This window comes from Vipera berus (genome assembly GCF_964194415.1).
Source record: "Vipera berus genome assembly, chromosome: 2".
NCBI lineage: Eukaryota > Metazoa > Chordata > Lepidosauria > Squamata > Viperidae > Vipera > Vipera berus.
The window spans coordinates 231,441,375-231,462,124 of NC_138203.1; the positions used below are offsets into that span (position 1 = coordinate 231,441,375).

Sequence of the window (20,750 nt, forward strand, 5' to 3'; positions counted from 1 at the left end):
ATGAACTTTGAATGGACAGGCTCAGGCTATAAATAACTGCCTTCTTTGTAAAACCTAGTGGTTGCAAAGGCTGGTCATTAAGGGTGAAAATTCCTGTCCTGAGATTCCACCTGAGACTCTCTTGGCTTCAAATGATAGTGATTATACTGTGAGTTAGAAACAGATACTTCATAATATAATTTGCTATTTCTTGAACAAGCAGCCACTTATTCAAATATTCCTGCCTTGTCTTTCCATCCTCTTTTTGGTTCGTCTCCTGTCAGTGTCCAATGTTTGATGCAAATGACTCTGTTTGGAGCAACATTTGGTAATCTCATTGGAAAGATGACTCTGAGTTCAGATCAGGTTTGAATTGATATTTCTTTTTCCACCAAGATTTTTTTAACCATGCAAACAGAAAAAAAGTATCTTGGATTTCTTAAGTAAATATGGAATGAAACTTGGACATCTGAATAATACTAAATGGATGTGATGGTTAACACATCTTTCATAATTGCAATGTCCTGGAGGACAGCCTAGCTGCAAAATTCATCTAGGACTTTGTGTAAAAATATAACAGGAACAGAAACCAAACTGGGAGTTTGAAAAGCAACTACTTGTTATAGAGATCATAAAGGTATATAAGTGATAATATTATCACTTATTGCATTACAATTATTCTAATTAGTTATTAATGGAGCCTGGTTTAATACCTGCAATACCTCTTTGTTTTCAGGGATAGTATAGCAGTAATCATTGGTAAGGATATGTTAGATTGCAGGTGTTTAGATTGCCTAGCACTGAAGACTAGTTTTTCTCCTAGGATTTCGATCCTAGAGAAAGAAAAACATTGTCAGTACAAGCTTATTTCTTTCAGTTAAATTGGTTCGGTACTATTTTTTTTAAACCTTTCACATTATAGGGATGTGGACAATATCAGTGTTAGTATTACCAGGGGGAATCATTCTTTGTAAAGCATGAGGTGAGGGCTCAGATGCCAGATTGTTTGGAGGGCAGATAGAGGTTTAATCTGCAGGAAGGAAATCGATTTTTGTGATAAAAAGGTGACAAGACCCAAAATATCTACAGAGGATTGCTATCAGGTGTTTATCAGCTAGTTTAAAGTCTTATTCTAAGATTTACTAAATGATTGCTATGGCTGGAGTTCAACAGCACCTATAGAATGACCTATAAAGCCCTAAATGGCTGATTTTAATTTTTGTATGCTATGTTTTCTAATTTTCCCAGTAAACCGCCCTGAGTCCTACAGGAATAGGGCGGTATATAAATTTAAATAATAAATAAATAAATAAAATATTTAAAAATCAGTCCAATATAATGTTATGCTATATTCGATATTCTTTATTCTGTATTGGCCATACCTCAATACTTGTGTTGTAGTATCTGATTCTAAGCAGTCTCTTTTAACAAATATTTGTGAAGGTGGACAAGGTTCAGAGAAAGGCAACAAGATCAAGGGGCCACAAAGACAGGAAAATTCTGTAAAGAAAGATGGAATGAATTGGGAATGTGGCAATATGAGATGAGAGGGAGATTCTTGTATTATATTCTTCAGCTATCTGAAAGATAATTTGCTTCAGTCCTTCCAGTTTTTTGAAGTTTAAGTTGCTCTAAATTGATTCTTTCAAATCTAGCTTCTGTGATTCTAACAAAAGACATGGATCAAACTAGATGGCAGAAATTTATATTAACAGCCATGGTGGTGCAATGGTTAGAATGTAGTATTGTAGGCTACTACTGCTGAATGCCAGCTGCCAGCAGTTCGGCAATTCGATTCTCACCAACTCAAGGATGTCCAAGCCTTCCATCCTTCCGAGGTCAGTAAAATGAGGACCCAGATTGTTGGAGGCAAGATGCTGACTCTGTAAAACTGCTTAGAAAAGGCTGTAAAGCACTGTGAAACAGTATATAAGTCTAACAGCTATTGCTATTAAGTTCATTATAATAAACTCATGAAATTTTAAGTAATAACAGCTACTTCCATGCTATTTTTCAAAGCATATTAGAATATTGTTGCATGTTTTTGGTGAATGTGTGCTTTTTAATGTTTATTTTCTATAAGTCATCTAGATACAGTTTGGAAGTAAGTAGTCTATAAAATAAACAAATGTCATCTAATGTTTATTTCTGATGTATTCTGATGTATTGTTAAGAATTACAAAGAAAGGTATAGAGTAGTTGTGGTTATAAAGTTTTGAATTGGAGTCTTTGTTGATAAAAATCTTATTAAATCTTAGACAATATGAGAAGAAAAACATATTTTTTTGTGTTCTACAGCAGGCATATGGAATGTTTTTTCAGTGTTTCCCAGTCTGTGTCAACATAGTATATATAATCTGTTGAATTAAGTGGATTTTTCCACTCTTGGAATCTAAACAATGTTTAATTGCAAGTGTACTCATTTTAGTAAGATTAATTTTCATGCCCTAATTTTAGGCTGCAGTTCAGTGACAAGGATTTTAATATCTGATGTACAAAGAATATCAATAAGGCTTTAAATAATATAAGATTTTCTTTTGTAAGTAGGTTTCACTTGATTTAAGCTATTTCTGGGTAACTGTGCATTGAAGTGTTATCTTAAAACACAGTCCCGAGTTTTAAAAAAGTGACAGTTGGTTAGGAAGAGGAAAAAGCCACTTTTGATTGTTGATCTATTTATCAGCAGAATATAGTATAGTGATTTGGTTATAGAACAAATAAGAAAAGGAAAGAGAAATGGGGTTCATAAGGCTTCCCTGATTTACTCAATTAATTTAATTTAATTATGGGATTTATATGCTGCCCTATCTCCCGAAGGACTCAGGGCGGCTAACAACAATAAAACAACAATAGAACAATAAATACAAATATTTAAAAGAGATTAAATTTACAAAGCCCCACTAAAAACCAATAAAAATTAAAAACAAAATTAAAACCCCCGTCTTCAGTCCAGGTCGGCCAGTTGGAAAAAGTATGTCTTTAGGTTGCGACGAAAGGACCGGAGATCTGGGGCCATCTGAAGTTCTCGGGGGAGCTGGTTCCAAAGGGCAGGTGCCCCAACAGAGAAGGCCCTCCCCCTGGGGGTCACCAGCCGACATTGTCTGGCCGATGGCACCCTGAGGAGACCCTCTCTGTGTGAGCTCACAGGGCGATGGGAAGTCGTTCCTGGCAGCAGACGGTCCTGTAAATATCCTGGACCTAAGCCATGTAGTGCTTTATAGGTAAGAACCAGCACCTTGAACCTAGTTTTTCTGAGTTCAGGTAACAGAGTGAACCATAAATTAAATCATGAAATGGATTCATCCTAGATGGTAGGTTAAAATATGATTGCCTAGTTTATGATTCATTGTATTGTATGAAATGGTGGCATAAAGCCACCCAGAATCATTTGCTGAGATGGGCAGCTATAAAAATAATATAATGTAATGTAATGTAATAAATACAATACAGTACAATACAATTAATATAATATAACTACCAAGTTATGCAAAAGGATATGAAAAGTTCTGTTCTAGCCAGTTGGTTTGCCTACTTCTCCAGTGTTCAGCAAAAGCGATCACAGAGAATTAAAGAGCAATGGTAACTAATAGATGCGCAAAGAATAACCAACTGAAGAAAAGGGGACATGCAGATAAGGCTAGTGATAAGCAAGGAAATATCTTTTTTTTTCCAAATTTGGAATTATATTTAATTATCTCACATTTCAAGCCCCTTCCGCAGCCCAGTTCCGAACAGCTCATGGCCCAGTAGTGGGCCATGGGCAAGCGGTTGGGGATCCCTGTTCTAAAGGATAAATTTCCAAGTTTCCCTACTATGTATCCATATTAGCATGTGAACAGAATAAAGCAACATGCAGGTGGCAGTGCTAAAGAAGCATATTTTACACTGAAAATTGCATAATCAGGTGTATCTAACCCTTTACTGCATTTATGTAGTATATATACACCTTTCCTCCAGTCTGTTAATTTTGATTGCACAAAAATCTAATGAAGCTGAATTATACTGAAAGGTAGTGATTGGCTAAAACCATCCAATGAAAAATGGAATGGGACTATTTACTGGTCCCTAGATATCTTACATTCCATGGTGTCTTTTATTTGTTCTCACTAGCTGTTGTGAATGAGACAACAACTCGGTCTCTGTCCTCAGCTCTAAGTTTATTTTATTTATTTATTTTATTAAATTTATATACCGCCCTTCTCCCGAAGGACTCAGGGCGGTGAACAGGGCATATATAAATAGAAAATACAAAAATTAGAAAAAGAATTAAACAATTGCCCAGATAAAAACAGTAGCAGTATAAAAACCCATTAAAAACCCTGACGCCCCCCCATCAGGCCAGGCCAGCTTGTTCAAATAAATGGGTCTTCAGACCGCGCCGGAAGGAGCGAAGGTCCGGTGCCGTCCGGAGCTCAACCGGCAGTTGGTTCCATAAAGCCAGAGCGTCCACAGAGAAGGCCCTCCCCCTGGGGCCACCAGCCGACATTCTCTGACTGGAGGCACCCTGAGGAGGCCCTCTCTGTGGGAACGCACAGGGCGGAGGGAAGTTGACGCCGGCAGCAGGTGGTCAGCAAGTTGTTATGTGCCTATCAGGGGCGGGAGTTATTTTTATCCATGTCATGTTTTTTACTACATAATTTCATAGAAATTCTTCATGCTTTTCTAGAAGCACAATAGAAAACAGAAATAGAAACACATTTCTCTCTATGTGCTTGTCTGTCTATGTATGTATGAATGTATGTGTATCTAGGAATGTGTTTATGTACGTGGAGATATACATTACATAAATATAGAAATATGTTTGCATGTTTACAACTAATATTTTGCTTTTCTTTCTGAAGGATTTCTATGAAACTGTGTAGTATTCCACCACTACCCCCCCACCCCCATGGTTGTTATAGATAAAAATTTTCCTATGTAAGAATGTACAAATATCATGGGCCTTCTATTGACTGCTAACTCAGCATCATCCTGGCCTTGATCTGCCCTCCAAAGCTTAACATTCTAGTATTTCACACTGAAAAGCTTATTACATGCCAGGGAAAACATGGATTTATATAGCATTTTAAACTCATTTCATAGAAAAGCATTTATTTTGTCACTTTTCAGCAGTTCCTCCATAAAATCCAGTCACCAGTGTGTAACATAGAATAAAGCCAAGGAAAAGTCATTGTTTCTCATTGTTCAGAATGACTTATTTTATATTGACATGCAAATCTTATTACAGAAGCATTCAGATGTTCTTGTTTTTTGCTGACGTACTTGACAAATTTGACAAATATTACCTTCACCACCAAATCTTTTTTTCCCTTTACTTGTGTTAAGAATATTAAAAATGAGATGTACATTCTACAAATAAAGACATCTGCCATGCCACCTCTCTACTTTGTAGCATATACTATTTCTACTTGATGCCAGTATACTTATCAACAAGATTACGTGTCCCTTGGCTCTCTGTATCAAATTTTTTCCATTTGTTCCAGTGCAGTACAAACCAGCTCTTTTAGAACAGTGAATTGCAAAGAAGAAGTAGTCAACCAAAGTACCTATGAGGTACCAGGTTGATCTAGTAAAGTTCTAACGGCAAAGCAACAAACAGTTGAGGGTGCTTTTCTCCTACTCCATTCTGAGCATACAGTATATCCAAGGGAATGTTAAAACACCAGCATTCTCAAATAACAATACCTTTAAACTTAAAATTCAAACAAAGCAAGTTTTACTCAGGGCAGAGCATGAATGAAGTAAACTGGGAAATCTATAGTTATGTTTTTCCTTTCAAAAGCCTCCACCAACCTACTTGTTGCAACCAGCAAATTGACCAATATACCACTGTCACACTTTTTTTTTCTGTAGGGCTAAAGCTACAAAAACCATTTCAAAGAGTACTTCACAGTTCAGGTTGGGGCAAATGAATGCTCTTAAAAAAAAGCAGAAGCAGAAGTAGCTGCATCCCCTGATAGGACTGCTATGCTACTTCAAAGGTTTTCCTTGATTCTCACTACATGTATGTGTGTATTAGGAATGTGTATCTTTCTACTGTATAAGATCACAGGAGAGTTGCAGGAGACTATATAAACCAGAGAAAAGACATTGCTATTTTGAAGAACTGGTGTCAGGTACTCTAAAGCAGGGGTCCCCAACCTGTGGGGCACAGCCCACTACTGGGGCATGGCCTATTTGCAATCAGGCCGGTGCACAAGCAGTGGGGCCCCACTCACACAAATGAATCTGCAAGCATCTGCTCCTTGCACAAAACAATCCCCTCTTCCCCCACTCTCCTGCGCTGGGCCATCAAACCAGAAAGGTTAGGAAATGCTGCTCTAAAGCATATTTTGGGGATTGCATCTGGAGCACAACATAGGTTTGAATGTGCACAAAAATGTCCTGTTTCACTTATGGAAACATTTTTTCTTGCAGTCAACCAGGGAAGAAAGGTTTATAGCCACCACACCAAGTCTCCCAGAAGGTGTGTGATTTCTCAGTCAGGTTAATCAATAGCACTTCATCAAACAATGGGGCTTCAATTACACTGAAATAAATAAATCAGAGAAATTAAGAGAGAAAGGTAAGAGAGAGGGTGTGGACAGTTGACCAGGCTTAAAAGAGGAAAAAGAAAATAAAAAGATCACTAATATATAGAAAATTGAAGACATTCTAGTTGTTCAAACTAATTGGAAGCACTAAGGAGTATTGTTACTCTATTCTATATAATCTGTAAGTAAAATTTTGTGTAACTTTGGATCACCTTAATAATCATCATGCCCATATCTAGGGGAAAAAACAGGGAAAAGAAGGAAAACCTTAAATATAAAATGAAATACTAATGCAGGAGTTTTTTTTATCATTTCAGAAGTGCTGTAAGTGAGATTTTACTGATTGTTTGTCTATTCTCAACATAAACAGGGAAGAAATACTACTATTTCTATATAAACAAATCCTCTTTCTGCCACATGTACAATAATGAAAAACCAAAAGATTTGATAAAATCATCCACAATGTTATTAAAGAGAGGGACGCGGTGGCTCAGTGGGTTAGGACGCTGAGCTTGTCGATCAGATGGTTGGCAGTTTGGCGGGTCGAATTCCGAGTGCCGCATAACAGAGTGAGCACCTGTTACTCATCCCAGCTTCTGCCAACCTAGCAGTTTGAAAGCACGTAAAAATGCAAGTAGAAAAATAGGGACCACTACGGTGGGAAGGTAACAGCGTTCCGTGCGCCTTTGGCGTCTAGTCATGCCAGCCACATGACCACGGAGATGTCCTTGGACAAGCGCTGGCTCTTCGGCTTTGAAACGGAGATGAGCACCAGCCCCTAGAGTTGGAAACGACTAGCACACATGTGCGGGAGAACCTTTACCTTTACCTTTATGTTATTAAATAGGTAGAACATTTTCTCTATACCATTGCAATCACTCTTTCCACTTATTTTTCAGCATGATGTTGTCTGATGACAAAAAGATTTCTTGGGATAGGTAAAATTTATTCCATACTACTTTTTATGTTTTCTTCAGCCAAATGTGTGTTCACTTTCTGATTCTCTTACACTGCATGTTAAGGTATGAAATGATGAGCGTGTAAGTTTCTGACTATTACTTTAAATGCCGTCAGATATATATAAGATCAGAAAATATTTGGTTCATAGATATGAACATTATTTCAAAAGAAAATGGAAACAATTGTGAATCAATATTTATCATCAAAAGATCTGATACCAACTGGCCAAGTTGCTATTTAAACTTGAAGAGTTAAAAGAGGAGTTATAGTTTATTAGAAAAGGAAACAGGCTGGGATGAATGCAGGGTATTCTTGAATTAGCCTTTCTAAGTCATCACAGTTTAACAACTCGGTTCCAGCCCAAATGACAAAGGATTGAATGAGATAACAATAAAGTTACCCTTTGGATAATTGATCACTATGGCTTCACGGATATTCCACGTGTTTTGCTTGGCAATAATGCAGAGGTAGTTTCATTGCCTTAGTCCCAAAAATGTGTTTCTTTTTTCTTTTTTTTTTACTTCTCAGTTTGGCCTACATTTGTGTTATTTATCCTAGAAATAAGCAGGTTCAATTCTGCTTAGCTTCCTGAGATTAACCAAGATGGTCTGAGCTAAATCTACAAAATCTGTAAATTTAGTAAATTGGCTAAATCTGTGCTGAATCCCAATTCATTATACTCTAGAAAGGAGAGGTTTGCTTTTAAAATTTCTATTTCCACTGGCTCTAATTCTATTCTGTGCTGTGCTGTTCTATTCTGTTCTAGAACAGAACAGAACAGAACAGAACAGAACAGAACAGAACAGAACAGAACAGAATAGAATAGAATAGAATAGAGCTGGAAGGGACTTTGGAGGTCTTCTAGTCCAGGCCCCCACTCAAGCAGGAGAACCTATACCATTTCAGACAAGTGACTGTCTAGTTACTTCTTAAAAACCTCCAGTGATGGAGTGCCCATGATTTCTGGAGGCAAGCTGTTCCACTGGTTAATTGTCCTCATTGTTAGGAAGTTTGTTCTTAATTCCAGGTTGCTTCTCTCTTTGGTCAGTTTCCAACCATTGTTTCTTGTCCTGCCCTTTGGTGCTTTGGAGAATAGTTTGATGCCCTCTTCTCTGTGGCAGCCCCTCAAATACTGCAATACTGCTATCATGTCATCCCTGTTTCTTTTTTTCTTTAGACTAGCCAAACCCAAGTCCTGCAGCCGTTCTTCATATGTTTTAGTCTCCAGGCCTTTGATCATTTTAGTTACTCTTCTCTGAATTTGGTTTCACTCCGCTCAGCTTATGCTCATTCCCTCAAAGATTTGAACCTTTAAATCAAGAGCAGGAAAAATTCATAACCAGTGTTTCAGTATAAGGGTCCCACAAAAGAGAAACAATGTTAGTGTATCATCAGTTAGGCTAAACTTACTCCCGTTGCTCTTTTCCAACTCACTCTGCAGGTAAAATGAGTAGGGGAAGAACTTTAAAGTTTATTTTCATGAAATCAATATCAAATATAACCAGGTTGAAGGCACCCGAGCTTCACTCAGTTCCATAGTCTTTGATACAGCCACCTCCCAGCAATTTTCTCCCCAAGATGGCTTCTGATGGGGCAGATAACACCACTGGGGTTCAGCCATAAAGTCTGAACAATGTGACTTCAATGTGCTTGATAATATAATGCTTTTGAAATAATTGTTTTTCATTTAATTTTTAGCTTACATGGTTCTGATTGTTTTATTGATAATAGTTTTGTTATATTTATTTTCTGCCCTAAAATTGCTCTTTTGGGGATCAAAAGTCAAGTTTGTTTATAGTTACCACTAAAAAGAATTCATGTGTACAAATGAGAAATGCTTAAATATATGAAAATGTTTGGTTACGCTTAAGTACAAAGGCTTTTACATGAATGTGATTCCTGTTACATTGACAGTTTTGCTCTTATGGAAATATTTATTATACTGTTGTATACACTGTACACAAGAAGCTGTTTTCCCTGCCAATGTTCATACTGTGTATGTTGTCATTGAAGCCTCCTTCAAGCTGCTTGTCTGGCGAAGCACTGCAAGTAGTTCTCCTTGATGCAGCTCCATTCCTGCTCATTTTGGGTTAAAGAGTAACTAAGTCCAAATTAACTTATATTTCGATAGTGACAAGAAAGGTCAAATACTCTTGTAGCCTGTGCATCAACTGAATATAGCTTCTTTAAACAGGAGCCAAAAGGAACTTGAGGAGAACATGAAAACCTTTTTGGCTGCATTGTTGGAAAAGAAAGAAAAGAAGAACATTATTTGTATGTTAAGATAAATAGTTGCTTTTCATTTAATGTCCATGTACAAGTCTTTCTTTCTTGTTTAAAGTATAGGTATTCAATATTAACATTACTGTATTGCTATTTCTGATGTGCCTGGAAATTCTGGATCAATAACAAACTAAATTGAGATCTTTGAATTATAGCGTCCACCAGCGAGATTCAAGGGATTGACTGCTCGTGATGTAGGAGAGTCATTTTTATGCAGCATGTTTATAAATGCTGCTGTTTGAGGAAAAAAGTCACTGAAACATTTTACACAAAGTTCAATTATATATAAAGTCCTTTGACCTCTTTTACTTCAGTGCTTTTTTCACACAGAGAAGAGGGGAGACGTTATTTAAAATGCCTGCAACAGCCATTTTAGACTTTTTCAAAAATTTATAATGAAGTTGGTTGAATATTCATGACTGTACCCAAGAAAATCACTACTCTGGAAAAAAATGTCTTTGCATTGCATAAAGTACCTAGTATTTAATATATTCATATATAGGAACATTTGACATGACTGAGATTACCACAAAGGATTTGATGTCCCTATTTGTACATGCCTCCCCTTACCCCAAGTCATTTTCTTTACAGAAAACAAATATAGTAATTTGTATAGTGGAACTAAGTAAGTTCAACTTAAAAACTACATTTTGATTATCAATGTGGGAGAAAAATCAGATTTCTAGGAAGTAATTTGACTTTTTTTATATTTCTGTTTAGCGCCTTGTTGAAGCTGCAGAAGAAGCTCACCTGAAACATAAATTTGATGCTGATTTACAGGTAAGAAATATCTGACTTCATTCATTTCGTTTCATTTCATTTATTGGATTTCTATACCGCCCTTCTCCCTAGGGACTCAGGGCGGTTCACAGGGCATATATAAATAACTGTACAAAAATTAAAAAAGAATTAAACCATGCCCAATTAAAATACAGCAATAGTAAAAAATAAAACCAATTAAAAACCCATATTCCCCTTCAGGCCAGACCAGCTTCAGTACTTATAATCATGAATTCATGTTTCATGAATTGCTACCACTATTCATAGAAGTAGAGTAGAACCTATAAAAAAACTATGGTAAAGAATGGAAATGCCTTCTCTTTATAGAATCCAAACCATGGTCATCTAAACATTGCTGTTCTAAAGAAGTTATTAAACAATAGCAATATGATGCCTGCTTGTTATTAAAGTGACAGAAGTATTCTTTTAAAAAGTTGTTTTTCAAAAGATTTGATGGTAAATAAACTCAAAAACAATATAAATCCTACTGGAGGTTGAATAAGTTGAAAGGGCTAGGTAATAATAAATTACAAAAGCCTACGGGAAGACATAAGCAGGAAATGAGCTAAAATCATCCTGATGCTTCTGCTATTGGAAATCATATAAGCTGTTGTAACAAATATCCATTGGGATTTGCTTAATTTCCAAGAATTTACCCACTGATGTATAGCAAATTCCAAATCGTTATAGCAAGTTCCCTCATTTACCTATTGACTATATTTTTTTAAAAAAATAGTATTGGTTTTACCTGAATTGAGGACAGATATCCAGTTTGGCTATCTTCATTTTCTATTATAAGAGAAAAGGAAAAAATAAGTAAAATTCATTTTCTATACATCACTGCATATCTCTATTTATCACATGTTTTTTGTAGCTGGGCATCAGTAGCTGTGTATAGGGATAAGCATCACATTTCTGGAGAGGGAAAAAAATAGGGTTGTCAATTTGTCCAAATTTCAACAGGTGAAGGAGAAATTCTTCTATAAAGAGCAGGACTCCCACTTACTGGTGAGAGTGTGGAATGGGACAATTTGCCATGGCCAACTCGTCACGGCCGTCTCACTGTGGCCATTTTGCTAAAGCCAACCTGCCATGGCCATCTCACTATGGCTAACTTACCATGAGACAACATGCTATGGCCAACTTGCCACAGAAAACTTGCCATGGACAATTTCATGTGGGATAACTCAATGTGATTAATGTTATCTGCCACTGTTTCTTCAACATCATTTCCATTTTAATTACCACCTCTGATTAAAAAAAAGCTAATGGGAAAAGGTCTTTCATAGGACTGAATGAAGGCTAGGAAAGCAGAGAAATTTGAAACTGCTAATGAGATAGTTTTACAAAAAAGATCACTTTTATAGTGAACTCTTAGCCAACTCATAAAACATCTAAAAACAAGACTACTTAACATCTATCATGATAATTCCTTCAAAATTCTCTTCTCCATTGAGATAATTTCTCTGTTAAGTTCTGTTTCATCAAAATGAATTAAATACTGGTAGCAAAATTATGCAGGAGAATTTTACCTGCCTTATTTCTTGTTTCATTAAAAAGCCTGACGTGTTTATGTAATTTGCTTCAGTGTTTTGTAGGGTTTTTTTTTCCTCCTTTTCCCCCAGCTCCATAATATTTTTCTTCTGATGCATGTTGACTAGATCTTTATACATTATCTCAGGTCTTTTGCAGCATATGTTTGTACAAAAATAGTGTTGGTTTTATTTCCAGATTATAGCACAGTGTATTTATGTGAATGGGTTGCAGTGTTTATTATGACCAATATAGTGCAAAAGTTTAAAATTAAACACATAGAAATAATGTTTTCAAATATATTTAAAAGATCTATGATGAAGACAGAATTTAAATATAGCTCAAATATCCATTTCCCTTTTAGTATAATTTAAAGTATTATTAAAGTTTACAATCAAAAGGATTGTATATGTAATTTTAATATTCCACTCTATTTTGTTTTTTTTTCTAATAGCCAGAAGAATTGATTGCCCAAATCAAGCAAAAGCATTGTTATATAATTCATGATTTAAGATGCCTTTTTCCAGAATTTGCACATATCTTAAATTTTTGTTTGTGAAAGTGTTGAGCTCTTTTAGATTAAAAGCCATTGGAGTTGGCAGCATTAGCAGCACAATCTAATATCTGACAGAGGCCTTATTGTTTATTGTTGTCATGAGCCATTAAACTAATCAATTGTTAATCTTGATTTTGACAACCTCACTGCCACCCTTCAAGGAAATTGAGGTGGCTCTTTATTAAAATGCAACAATAGCAAGTCCTTATAATACCTTCTGCTCAATGGAAAGTAATGACTGGGCTCCTTTACTTTGGAAGGGAATTTATAAAATTGGTAGTGCATTCAAGGAAAGACAATACTCCATCCTTTCTTTTACAGATAGCATTGTAAAATCTGATTCAAAATGTCTTAGATGTTTTCATTCTGTGTAAGAGGACTTGTTTTTCAACCTTCAGCCCTTTTAAATTTCATTTGTGGTATTTTTTTTTTATCTTTGTAAAGTGGCCGAGAAGGCTATTTTCTTTGTTTTGTCTTACACATGTCTCCTTCCCTCTGCAGCTTGCTGATTGGAAAAGGCCTGTGGGTGAATAGTCTTTCTCTTGAAATTAGTTAGAGCAGGGAAATAGGAAGGGTGCAGATCAGTAGTGAGATGTTAATACCAAGAAAGATATACACACTCTGATATACACACTCTGATTAGGCAGCAATAAGCCACAAGTCTGTTTTCTATCCAACAGTCTATCAATAAACTTGCCTAGAATTTCTTTCAGAACAACTATTTTTTGCTATTTTCTGTGATGAAATAATACTCAGAGGAATTAGTAGTGGTATATTGAAGGAGATTGTTTGTTCCCTATTACTACACTGTAAGGAGTTAATCCAATTCTGGACACAATAAACCCAGGTGCCACATGTATGTAATGGAAATCTAAATACGGAAATATTTATGTAGAATATTTCTTTAGATATGGATGCCAACCCACCCCTCTTTCTTTCTATAAAAATGGTCTTTTGATTCTTTACAATGTCATTCTTAAATTTAGCTCGCACCAAATAGACTGGAAATTTGATTCTCAGATTTTCTCTCACTTGCATCCTGGTGTTTCTAACAAAGGTTGGGAGAAGGCTGCAGGGAGAGCTCCCTCTGCTGATGTTGTATGTCATCATGCACCTGATTAGCACTGCAGTGTGAAAGATTAAGCTTGACTCAGAAACTTTATTTGACAGTAAGTTCCATGCTCTTACTTCAGAGTAAATTAATACAAATAGAATTGGTCTTCCGTTGTGTTTGGAAGGAATTCATTTATTGTTGGAAAATTACAGAGAATAAGAAATAGAATAATGAAAAATTATTTATCTACAGTCACTATATATCTTTATCTTTCTTTTCCGGTGTTCGGATCTTTTCAGTCAGTCAGTTTCAATCTATAAGTGTGTGTGTGTGTATAAAAAATTGAGAATGTTCATACTGAGTTCTCCAGAAAAAAACATTTAAACACCTATTCTAGCAGTGCAAGCATGGGCTATGATACAGACAGTATTTGAGATGGCTATAGAAATCTTAAATCAGGTATGTCCAACCAATGGTCCATAGGCCACATACAGCCCTGGACAGCTAGTAATGTAGCCCCACAATAAAAAATGAAACAAAAATAAAGGAAGTGTGTTATTTATATGCAGTAACTATATTATATATTTTATATTCTGCACAAGACAATTCCTCTTCACTCAGTGAGGCCCAGGCAAGCCAAAAGATTGGACAATCATGTCTAAATGATATTGTCTCTTCATCAAAAAACATAAATCAAAGTACAACTATGTCACTAGAATCCAAAATGATATGTTTGTTGGATGTGGAAACATAACTTTAAGAAAATTTGTAATTAAAGCTTTAACTATTCCATTTGATCTTAAGAAACTTGCTATGATATCTGGGACTCACAGATTCTAACTATAGCAGACTAAGCTATGGCTCAACTTGAGAAAAGTTTTGACCCACATAGCTGCATTGTTACTTGCGTTCTTTTCAGTAAAAGGTATAATGGATCAGTATAACTAGAATAAAAAACATAAAAACAACAGTTTTAAAACAATACAACATTGAACATTACTGGGTCTTGAAATTTTTCCCCAAAACTCCTTGACTGATTAAGTGCCATCCAGTTAGTGTCAACCTTTAGTACCAGATAGATACATTTTTCTCCACAGTGATCCACTTGTTTTTCAGATTTACCAGTGAATTCAGAATTATCAACAACAACTTTATTGATTAGCCCTTGGGCCATATCAAAGTGCAAAGTTCCAGCAACAAACCGTCACCAAAACTTGATAAAAGCAATCCAAAATGGAATTTGATAAAATACAATATAAAATGGAATTAAAATAAAATACAATTTAAGATGAATAGTAATAAAATAGTATAAATAGTAATAAATAAATAAATAGTAATAAAATACAAATTTAAGATATAGATAAAATATGATAACATATCATATATCATATGATATATTATCATATAAAATATGATAACATTATATTTCGGAGTCGCCCTTGCAATCTACCCCAATCAGTCCCACATATGCAGATCTTAACCGGATCATTTTGTTTAAATACTGTGCTACGTTAAATGTAACCATTGACTTGGGAGGCCGGTGTGTGGTGTAGTTGGTTCACATAGTGTAGTGGGATGGAGGGTTTGTTGTCACTGTGTGTTGGGGGAGAGAGCACAGGGGGAGGCTCAGCTAATCTCAATGTACACATGTACTTTGACAATAAAGGTTTATTATTTATTATTTATGTTATTTTCAAGTTCTGACCGGACATAAGATAAGTTATTTTGATATGGGGATCCCAATGGGTCATTCGTTTGGTATATAGACCAAGATACCTGTCTCTCACCCTCTTATACAGACAACAGTCAAATAGGATGTGAGCCAGGTCCTCTACCTCTGCCGCTCCGCAAATGCAGAGACGCTCATTGTACGGTATAGCATGAAATCTCCCATATCTGACCATTGTATCAAGCTGTTCGAATCTTGCTCTCGTAAATATCTCCCTAAGATGTTTTGGGAGTTGTAACTTCAAATAACTGTCCACTTGAAAAGTACATTTGTATTTACTCAGCCATTTCAAGTTACCCACCTTACTAAGGATAGCTATATCAGTTTGTGCTTCTATATCCTTAATTCTTTGGGCAACTCTTTTTTTAGATTGTTCTCCTGTTACGCAAGAAACAGGAAGGCCACAGCTTCTTACAAAATTTGTTAGTTTGGTGATCCAGGAGATTTGTGATTGTAGTTTTATTTGTTCTAGTAGGCATAATTTGGGGAGTCTATCAGTCTCCATTTCATTAACTTTGCACCAGTAGTTATAAGCTCTAATTTTAGATAATGCCTGAATTGTATGAATTCCCAATTCAGCTCTAACTGCTGCAGCAGATGTTCTTGGATCTACACCCAAAATACATCTCAGATGCTGGGACTGTGTTTGTTCTAAAACTGTGGTTGAATAAAGACCCCAAATTTCTGCTCCATACAAGAGCATTGTCATAACCTTAGCCTTGTAAACCTTGAGTAATGGAGCTAGGGACCCTGGGTAACTATGGTTCTTTAGTTTGAGTAATAAGTTCAAACGGGCTTTTGCTCTAAATGTACTCCGTTGATGATGGCAGGCCCAAGATCCAGTCTTGGAAAAAGTTACTCCCAAATATACAAAGGTATTAACCTGCTCAATTGGTTCACCATCTAATTGCCACTTATGTCTCTGATGGTTTCTTCCAAACACCATTACTTTCGATTTGGATTTGCTAATGATTAGGGAGTTATCCTGGCAATAAGAGCTGAATCTTCTTAATAGCCTACGTAATCCTACTTGTGAGTATGATAATAAAATCATATCATCAGCATAAAGCAAGCTGTTACAGTAAGTGTTTAGGATGATCGGCATGTGTACCATGGTATCCTTCATTAACCCTGGCAAGTCATTGATGTATAAATTAAATAATAATGGGGCCAGGATACACCCTTGCCTTATCCCTTTATTTGTGTGAATCCTGTTAGTCAGGGCCCCATTAACCCCATACCGCACCCTCAAACAGGTACTTGTGTAAAGGGCTTTAATCAAGGCCAGGAGTCTGGGTTCTATTTTAAGAGATGTCAATTTACTCCATAGTATGTCTCTATTTACCATATCAAATGCTGCTGTAAGGTCTATAAAAGCAGCAAACAGGGGTCTCCTCTTATAGGCATATTTGGCAATTAGATGGTTCAAGACAAAGCAGTTATCAATAGTAGATCTGTTTTGTCTAAAACCTGCTTGTTCTTCTGTGAGGATGTTGTTTTCCTCTACCCAGATTTCAATTCTGTTCAAAAGGTACCTAGCATATATTTTTGCTACAATGTCAATCAGGCTGATAGGCCTATAATTACTAGGATCCTTTTTATTCCCTTTTTTATATATGGGGACAACTATTGCCATCTTCCACCCATCTGGTATATGGCAGGTGTTATTTATGTGTGTAAAAAGACCTGCTAATACAGGGCCCCACCAGTTGGGAAATTTCTTAAATAATTCTGCTGGTAAAAAATCCTCGCCTGGGGCTTTATTGCTCTTTAAGCTTTTAATGATGGACTGTATCTCCTTTTCTGAGACTGGTGGCCAAGGGGGGAGAGTTCTAGGATTTACCAAATCACTGTTTAAAAATAATTTCTTTACCGGTTTGGTGGGGGCAAACAAGCACTGATAATCATTCTCCCAGTCCGCAGCAGAGATTGGTATGTCAAATGCAAATCTCCGTTCCTTCAGGATACCTGCTACAGAGTGCCAAAATAATACTGAATTATGACTTCTGGCAGCCAACTCAAGTTCTGACCAGATTGAAATGGCAAAACGTTTTTTCTTTAATGTTATAGTTTTTTTTATATTCCCTTCTTGTGTGCAGCATCTTAGCTTGTATATGGGCAGTAGGATTCCTCTGGGCAAGCCTCATGGCTGCCTTCAATTTCTTTTTCTGTCGCTGGCAATCAGGATCAAACCAGCGAGGTCTACCCACTTGGGCTCTTTTTGTAGTAGGTTTAGCTGTTAGGTGTTTCTTCAGTATGTTACAAAGATTGGAGAATGCATTGAAGGCTGACATCCAGTCAGTAGTAGATGACTGTATTGTTCTAGCCCACTTAGTAGCATTCTCTGTTTTAAGGCATTCTAATATTGCCTTAGTATCAACTTTGGCCCAAATTAACCTTTTATTTTGGGCCACCTCTACCTTTTTGGTGAGCCATCTGTCAGCCATGTTATATGGTCTTAAATCTGAGCGGCATCGCAATGTCACACTTACAGGCCGATGGTTGCTATTGTCGCTAAGGTGTACTGTGACCTCTGAGAAGAGGTCAGCCTTATCTCTACACACACAAAAGAGATCCAGTACACTACTTGAATTGGCTGAGTGGTATGTATAAGGGTATGTATAATTCTTGTCCTTACCTCCCAAAATTTGGAGATTACCCTTAAAAATTAAGGAGACTAGGAGCAGGCCAGCAGCATTACTTTTATAGTCTCTTGAGAGCCACTGGGGATGGTTATCAAAGAACTCCCCTGGGATTCCCTTCTTCTGGGCAAGCTCATACAGAGAGGGACCCAGTCTAGCATTCAGATCTCCTAATGATACCACTATGGACTGAGGGTACAGTATAGATATATCTTCTAAGATAACTTACAAGCCCATCCAATATTCCAAATTATAGTGCTGGGATGTGCTTGGAGGAATGTACACATTTACCAATATTAACTCAAACTGGTCATATTCAAATTTGACAGCTAGAAAGTACGGATACTTATCTTTGTTATATAATTTCTCTCCCTGCCATTGCAACTCTTGCTTTATAAGAATGCATAGCCCACCAGAGGGTCTCCCTTTGTTCTTTGTTTTTAGGGCTGGGGAGACCCATCCCTGAAAGCCTGGCAATTGTACTGGTTCATCCACTTCAGTTAGCCAGGTTTCTTGAAAGGCTATTACGTCAAATCTAGAGAGAAAGCTCATTAATCTACTATCAACCATCCCTTTCCAGCCAGCTATGTTCCAGGTCATCAACTGTATGGGGTTCTCAGAGGCAAGGTGGTCTGACTTGGTTGATTGGCTAGATGGTAGAAATGCCAGATGTCAACTTGACATTGGAGCTGGGTCAATATCATCTAAGCTTCCCATATAAACACAGTTGTTGTGAGGTTCGATATTTCTCCTCATGGGTTGCAGAACTTGCTGTTGCTCCTCTATATCTTGGCTGCCAGCGTGCCTCCGCTCTTGCTCCAAGAATGATCCTTTTTCCAATGGGCAGGTACTCTGGCTTAAGTCTATAAATGTAGATTTATGTCCATTTTTGGAGGGGCATGGCTGAGGGTTCATCTTGTGGAAAGATGTTGTGGGAACTTCTAAATCAAATGAGGATGTAAGCTGGATTATGTCCTTAGTGTTTGTCAGCTTAGGGGGCACTGTGTGATGAAGCCCTTTGTCTTTCAGTTGTTTCTCAGAGGCTGGGTCAGTCAGTGCAGTTACTCCACTCTCAGCCTGTGTGACAACACCTTTTTTTACTGTTGAGGTAAAGGCAGATTGTTGATTAAGTATCTTGTCATAAGGTTGCGTGGTTAGTGGAGCCAAATTAAATAGAGGCTTTGCTGTAGATTGAGTTGTTGTCAGTGCCTCTTTTAGGTCATCCAATCTTTGAATGATGTTAACTTGCTCAGGTTCTGGCAATGCACTGAATAGGTCAATCAACATTTCCTCTGGCACATCCTCAGCAGTTCTTGCAGCTGTGGGTAACACAGTTCGTATATTGCTTCTTTGCTTTCTCAGGGTCAGTTCAGTTGCAGCAGCCTCAGGCTTAGTAGTGTGAGGGCTGTTGCAGCCTAGATTTAAAGCGACAGTTCCCTCTTGATGATGCTGTTTCAGGAGTGGGCACACTTTTTCTGAACAAAAGACCCTTATTGGAAATATTGAGAAAATGCTCAGAAAGGGTTTCATTCTGAAGAGCATGGAGGGAATTGTGGGCTGCTTGAATGATAGGAGAATTCTCATACATTGTGTTCTTGCTGGCAGCCACTCTGCATGTAGTAGATCTATCAGAGTGAATTCACAGCGGAGCAGCTGGCTCAGGGACAGCCTAATAGCTTTTCTATTGCTCCAACACCCTCTATTTACTCTCTTGTCATAAATTTGCAAAGTAACCTGGTTAGTTTGCAGACTGTAGTTATATTGGTCATCTCTTAGACCTTTGCCTGATTGAGTGTTTTCTCTGTAGGTGTTCAAATTTTTGGGAGGAGAACAAGGTCCTTCTCTACTTTCATTTTCTGAGTTAGCCATCCCATGTCTGTCCATGGTTATCCTCCCAAGTCCTTCCACAGTATTTGGGTGGCTCCTAACAAACTCTGCAAAAGACTCTTTCAGGCAATCGACCTTATCCATGACAATTGACAAGAGATCATATATTGAGTTTACAGTTTGAGCTGTAAGCAAACATTGTCTAGAGAGGAAGTCTGTCACATTTTCCCCCTTCAAATTTGCTACATCTCCCTCCTGTGTAAAAAAGGCTGTTGCCGGATTCCAAGGAGGGGAGCCATTCTCTGAGAGGGAGGAGGACAACTCCACACGCTGTCTGCTCTCCAGTTCGGTTTGTAAGTCCCATTCCAATGAGTCACATAAATTAAATTTATCTGATAAGGTGCCTGAGAATGAGTTACTTACTGTAGCAGACTGTCTGTTTGCAATATAATCCTCCATTTTCTGCTGCTTCAAAGGCTTGGATATACTTTCTGCTGCAGAGTGCTGTCTCTTCCTTCTTTTCCCCATTCAGGTTTGTTAAAGCAGGTTTTTTTTTTTAAAAAGTTTAAAACTATGATTTAAAAGGTTAAAATGGGTTAAAAATGGGTTTAAAAGGTTTAAAAGGGGTAGGTTAAAATACAATATTAAAAGAGGTTAAAAAGTTAAAATAAAAATAAAGTAAAATAAAATAAAACTTTTACTTTTGGAGGAGCTCTTTACAGCCTTTGCTGCCTCTCCACCATCTTGGCTCCGCCCCAGAATTATCAGTGAATCTCTCCACTTGGTTACTGCTCCTCTTCTTTTTCATTTCCCCTTTCTCAGCATTAGAGCCTTTTCCAGAGACCTTGGTCTTTGCATAATGTATCTGAAGATA

The 20,750-nt window shown here is 37.1% G+C and overlaps 1 protein-coding gene across 1 annotated transcript in view; it reads left to right on the forward strand.

Annotated features, from left to right (window-relative positions):
• The window catches only part of CACNA2D3 (calcium voltage-gated channel auxiliary subunit alpha2delta 3), a gene marked incomplete at its 5' end in the record, with an annotated part of 625,719 nt that overhangs the window by 214,696 nt on the left and 390,273 nt on the right, over positions 1-20,750 (forward strand). Inside the window, one exon of the mRNA XM_081319069.1 lies at positions 10,476-10,535. Within this exon, the coding sequence (XP_081175195.1) occupies positions 10,476-10,535 (60 nt within the window). The remainder of the gene's footprint in view (positions 1-10,475; positions 10,536-20,750) is intronic.